The sequence below is a fragment of the Cetorhinus maximus genome, chromosome 15, assembly GCF_964194155.1.
Source record: "Cetorhinus maximus chromosome 15, sCetMax3.hap1.1, whole genome shotgun sequence".
NCBI lineage: Eukaryota > Metazoa > Chordata > Chondrichthyes > Lamniformes > Cetorhinidae > Cetorhinus > Cetorhinus maximus.
Window position 1 is genome coordinate 85306894 of NC_135893.1, and position 6000 is coordinate 85312893.

The following is a 6000-nucleotide window of genomic DNA, read 5'->3' on the forward strand; positions in this document are numbered from 1 at the left end:
GGCCTCAAGTGTATCAATAGGTATCGCCTGCTCCCTCTCCATGGATATCAGGATGTAAATATTGCCCCGAAAGAGAGAGGCAGTCTGGGTGAGTGATGCCTGCTCACATGTACAGCAGCAGGGACTGTGGTTGGATTTTTGCATCAAAGTGGTACCTTTTTTATTGTCATTCTCTAGTGCCTGCGCACAGATTACCAAGTTCAATTTCACAGTATGCTGCAGTAAAGTTTGAACTCATGGCCTCTGGCCTGCACCATGACTGTTGAATTCAACTCTGGCTGGTGGATTACACTTGACTGTTGTGTTGCCTGCAGTGCTGTAGCTGCAAGGATAGGTGAGATTGCCTGCAAAGTGGAGGTCCTCCAGGAATTGTTGAAGAAAGCGAGAAATGGCTTTGGAAATGTCGATGATTGGTGCAACTTCATTCTCCAGGAGGTTGGAACAATAGCAGGTTAGATTGGTGAGCGTGTGTGTGTGAGTGGGAAAACATTGTGTGAAAGAATAGCCCAAAGAGTAGAAAATAAATAGCAACAGGGCTTAAGGATTTAAGAGATCAAGGAATGGCAAAAGGTCATTGATCCCATTAAAACCCATTCCCCTCCTCCATATGCAATTTCTCTGTGACATATTCGGCCCTTCCCACTTAAATACCCTGATGGTCATAGCAGGAGGTAAAACTCAAAAATTCCTCCCAAGGGATATAAGAGAACAGTTGCAGTTTTTTAATGGGATAGAATTAAGTAAAGTTTAAAAGCAAAAACTGAAATTATACATGATGGTGGAGAAAATTTAAAAATACAAAATTGGTTGGCAAAATAAAAAATGAGAGGACCAAATCAATTAACTGAGGGAAGCTTGAAGCTCAGGAACAGAAGAGGTGATTAACTCCAGTATCATTACTGAGTTATACAGAACAGGATCTTTTGTGTTCATTCCCCAGTCAATGCTGTGTTAACTGTTAACCTGGCTTTGGGGGTTGGGGGGAGGGGGGTGCAATGGTTGGTGGGGGGATGGGGTGCCATGGTGGGGTGGGAAGGTTGTGGATGTTGAGACGAGAGCCTCTGAAAAAGAAAATGGGTGGTTGCTGGGTAAGGATTGGAACTTGACCAGGGGCAAGTATGCATCTGTGAATATGTGTATCTGAGAGTGTGAGAGATAATTTGGGTGTGGGTGATGCTGGAAAGACTGCATTTACATCCCATTCCTATGTCCTTGAAGAATTGAATCAACCATGTATGGAAGATCAAGTTACATATAGAATAGACGGGGTTCCCTTGAAGGACACAAGTGAACCCATTGAGAGTTATCATGAGATTCCTGCAATGGTTCTTTTCCTGTTGTGAAACCCAAGCCTGCAAATTTCCAGAATTACTGATATGCATTACACAGCTTATGCAATGGAGCAGACATGGACCAGCAACGAGCAATGGAGATGATTGGTTAATTCAAGAATTATACTGTTAAGAAGGTGAAGGTTTGCATTATTACTGACCAAGGACTCAATCCTATTCCTATAGCCAAGAACCAATTCACAAGCGGTCAAACTCTTTCGCATTTATTAACAGTTAAATGAACCTGAACATGCTCATGGTCAGTCAACTAGATAGGGGCAGTCACAGAGGATATGCACATTACAGCCAATTCAGTCTGTCAGAAACCCACCTCCCAACTCTTACTTTTAAGTTTGATTTAAAAAGCCATCTCACCACCACTTTCATGTTTCTAGTCCACGTCTCAACCTCCATTCTGGCATCTCCAGTTGTACAGAAAAACATTAGTCAGTGTGACACCAAAGAGCCTGCCCTCAAAACAGCAAGATCAAGTCTCTCATTTAGAGTGATAAAGCGAATCTCATGTAAACTTGTGAAAACCTGACCTTTATACCTTTTGCCATAGTGACTGTCAACCTTTCAATTTTCAGTTCAACAATAGAACTTAAGTAATTATTTTGTGTTAAAATGGATTTCTTAACTAATTCTCAGTTTTAGAGGGAGTAATTTTAACCAAACTCACTGGGTATAAATGTTCTGACGAAAGGTCATCAACCTGAAACCTTAACTCTGTTCCTCTCTTCACAGATGCCGCCTGATCTGCTGAGTGTTTCCAGCATTTTTTTGTTTTTACTTCAAATTTCCAGCATCTACAGTATTTTGCTTTTGTGTTTGTAGAAGCCCATGGGATTGGGGGACGGGGAATGCTGGTTTTATATCTTGCCCAGTACTGCTCGCGATTCAGTCTAATGGAGAGTTAAAATCAGCTGAGATGTAAAGCCAACATTGCTCCCGACTCCAGTTCCCAATGAGTGGGTTAGGTTAAAATTAACCCCTAAATTAACCTTTAACAACATCACTACAGCCAACTGGCTAATACCAGTGTATCTTGAGACAGCAACAAAACATGATTTTGTTTCAATGACCACCCTTGGTATGACAGGAGACTTGTTGTCACCAGCCAGTTCTTGAGGGAGGCAGGTTCAGTTCTGCCGAAGGGTCATGAAGACCCGAAACGTTAACTGATTTCTTCTCCACCGATGCTGCCAGACCTGCTGAGTTTTTCCAGGTAATTCTGTTTTTGTTTTGGATTTCCAGCATCCGCAGTAGCTTTTAGCTTTTTGTTTTTATCTCAGGTTTAGAGACTAGCTCCTCGGGCATTGATGTTTAGCCAGGTGAAGGTAGGACTCAGGACCATGCACTAACTCATGTGGTACAGATTTGGATGATTCCAGGTTTGATTCCTGATCTGAACTCAGTCAAGCCCCCTGTGGGAATGTTCTAGTGTTCATGGGGTTGGGGTGTGGGATGGGGGAATTGATCAGGGTTCCCAATCCTAATTATTGTTTCATAAACCTCTCTTTCCTGCTGGAAAGTACAACTGCAAATAACAGATGAGAATAGAATTGGGCTTCATTGTCATGATCTCCACCTTTGAATTCAAAACAGTTCTTTACGATCGCCAACCAATCACTGAATACTACAAAGTATTTACAGCATTGAAACAGGCCATTCAACCCAACAGGTCTATGCTTTTTTTAATGCTCCACATGAGTAGGGGGTAAAATTTACAATTGGTGCATAAGTAAAGCTCATACTTGAAATAATCTGTTGTCCTCCAGTGTAAGATTTAATTAAAATGGCCTGTTAATTAGAACCCCCAGAAGTAACTGATCCCATTGAGGGAGGGACCAGGGCCAGGTCTTGCTTAGAGTTTTGGTTGCTCACTGTATATTGTGCATCTCCTCTTCACAGCTGGGATGAGCAAAGAAGAGATAAGAATCCTGAATGATGACCTGATGCCCTACTTTCAGCCAGCGGCAATAGCTGCTCTGCCCAGTGAAGTATTTAAAGTGAGTAGAGAAAGACGCACCAAACTCCTCCTAAATCCTGACCCTGCTGTGAACAGAGTTCGGGTATTGGATCAAGATGGCTATTATTTTTAGCAAGAGGTTTTGCTTTGACTTTAGCGACACAGAGAGATCTTTGAAATCAGACTGTAAACTTGATTAATGTTGATGCTTCCCCCATCTTATAGTGATTTAGTGAGGTATAGCTAACAGTGGGAAAATGGAAGACTGCCTTAGCTTCATAAAGCTGGACATAGCCACACACATCACTCAGATATTTGCAATAGATAAAGGACATAAATGGCCTCATTGCGGGGGCAGGGTTGATGGCTGTACCATCAAAGCTTCCTTCAAGAGGAAGAGCGAATAATGTGATGAGGTGGGAAACTGTAATAAATTTTTAACAGAAATTGGAAAATATTAAGTTGAGTAATAATGGCACCTATGTCATCACTGCAAAATGTCAGCTGGGAATCAGTAGGGGGCCCTCTCGCCTCTGAGTCAGAAGGCTGTGGGTTGTGGCCCACTCCAGAATGAAGGGAGTGGCACTGAGGTACACTCTCTCATTACTGGCAGCGTCCCCCTGGTAACTTTTTACAAGTCACCCAGTTCACATGGGAGAGCCTAGACATTGGGCAATTTGAACACTGCGAAAATCAAACTCAGCGCAGATCTACAATCACTTCTGTGGAGCTCAGCACCGCACTAAGTCACACAGTGGGTGTATTTATCCATGAGTCACTTATCTAAATTTTAAAAAGAAGCACGGCAAGGAGAGGTCAGAAGTAGCAAGTGGTGAAATAGTACTATGGGATCTTTTATGCCCAACCAAGAGGACTGACAAAGCCTCTCCAAGAACAACCCATCTGAAAGAAGGCATCTCTGACAGTGCAGCAGTCCCTCAGTTCTGCAATGGGAGCGTCAGCCTGGACATTGTGCTCAAGTTTCTGAAGTGGGACTTGAACACAAATCCTTCTGACTCAGAAGCGAGATCCACTGAGTCAGGTCTGAATTTTAGTTCACGATTGATAGATGAGTAATTTGTGTGTTTTGTTTTTAATAGGAGTTTTCCCCGAAACAGCTAGAAAACCTTGGACCTGAGAATGCAGCCGCTGTCACAGAGTCTCAGAAAGCTGCACTGAGCCCAGAACAGATTTCCAGCCTGCGGGCAGCCATGGATGGAGCTGGTTTAGTTGAGATGCTGCCCTCTGCTTCCCCAGTCATAGATAGTAAGTTTGTAACTCCTCCTGTGCTGAACTGGAAACATTCTGTTGTGCGTGCATGTGAAACTTATAAATTTATCATCAGACACATACTCATGTCTACAGACACAAAACAGAGACTCATAATTGAACTTGATTTCCAAAACTCTGCAGCCTACCTCCTAACTCACACCAAGTCCCATTCATCCATCACTCCTGTGCTCACTGACCTACATTGGCTTCTGGTCTGGTAACACCTCAACTTTAATGTATCTTCCTTATGTACCATCGCTCCATTGCCTTCCCTCTCCCTATCTCCATAATGTCCTCCAGCCCTACAACACTCTTCCAGCTTTGGCCTTTTGTATATGCCTGATTGCCATTGCTCCTCTTTTGATGGCTGTGACTTCAACTTCCTGAGCCCTAAACTCTAGTATTCCCTCACTAAATCTCTCCACATCCCTCTCCTCCTTTAAAATGCTCCTTAAAACCTACCTCTTTGACCAAGCTTTTGGTCACCAGTCCTAATATTTTTCTTTTTTACTTGGTGTCAACATTTGCTTGATTATGTTCCTGGGAAGTGATTTGGGACATTTTATTCCATTAAATGCACCATATGAATGAAAGTTGCTGTTGGACCCTCCATCAACAGTTAAAGGTTTTATAAAATGAGCTGATATGATCTGGAATGCACTGCCTGCAAGGGTGATGGAAGCAGATTCAACAGGAACTTTCAAAAAGGATTGGAAATATACTTAAATGGGGAAAAAAGCAGGGGGATTGGGGTGAATTGAATGACCCTTCCAAAGAGCTGACATAGGCCCAATGAGTCAAATAACCTCCTTCCGTGCTGCAAGATTCTAGGATTATGAAATATGAATTGATTTTGGATATTAACAGAATCATCAAAGTGTTAGAACTGTGAAATTAATATTCTGTAGGATAAGTTTCTATGGTACAGTGATTAATGTGCCTTCCGTTTCTAATACCTTCTTTTGTGTTAATTACATTTCTTAACAGGTTCAACTGTTCATGGTAGAAATTGCCTCCTACTTTGGGTTGCCTGTACCATCGTGTATTTTATTGCCTGAGGACCAACTTACTGATGAGGACCACTGTTCCAATGCACAACATTTGTCCATTGTAACCATTTAACGTGTGAATGTATCCCTGCTAAACTGTAAAGTAGTAGGCTAATGAATTTTTGGAGAGCTGAATGAGCATTCATGTTAATTTCAAAGCTCAGAAATGTCTACCATTTCATGATTTTCATTTGTCAGTGCAATAGGAGCAGATTGCAGCCAAGCTAGGGATCTAGGAAGATATTTATTTGTATTTTGGATGTGGGCCATGATACCCATGTGTTGCTTATCCTTATTTGCTTTGAGGTCATTCAAAGTCAACTACTTAATCTAGCACTGGAGTCATGTGAAGGCTAAGACTAGACACGGTTTGGCA

General features: G+C 42.2%; 1 protein-coding gene across 1 annotated transcript in view; it reads left to right on the forward strand.

The window, feature by feature from the left end:
• The window catches only part of LOC144690306 (otoancorin-like), a 45144-nt gene extending 39447 nt beyond the window's left edge, over positions 1–5697 (forward strand). Inside the window, exons 23-26 of the mRNA XM_078557661.1 lie at positions 315–451; positions 3246–3343; positions 4404–4577; positions 5563–5697. Coding sequence (XP_078413787.1) covers positions 315–451; positions 3246–3343; positions 4404–4577; positions 5563–5697 — 544 coding nt within the window. The remainder of the gene's footprint in view (positions 1–314; positions 452–3245; positions 3344–4403; positions 4578–5562) is intronic.
• The last annotated feature ends 303 nt before the right edge of the window (positions 5698–6000 follow it).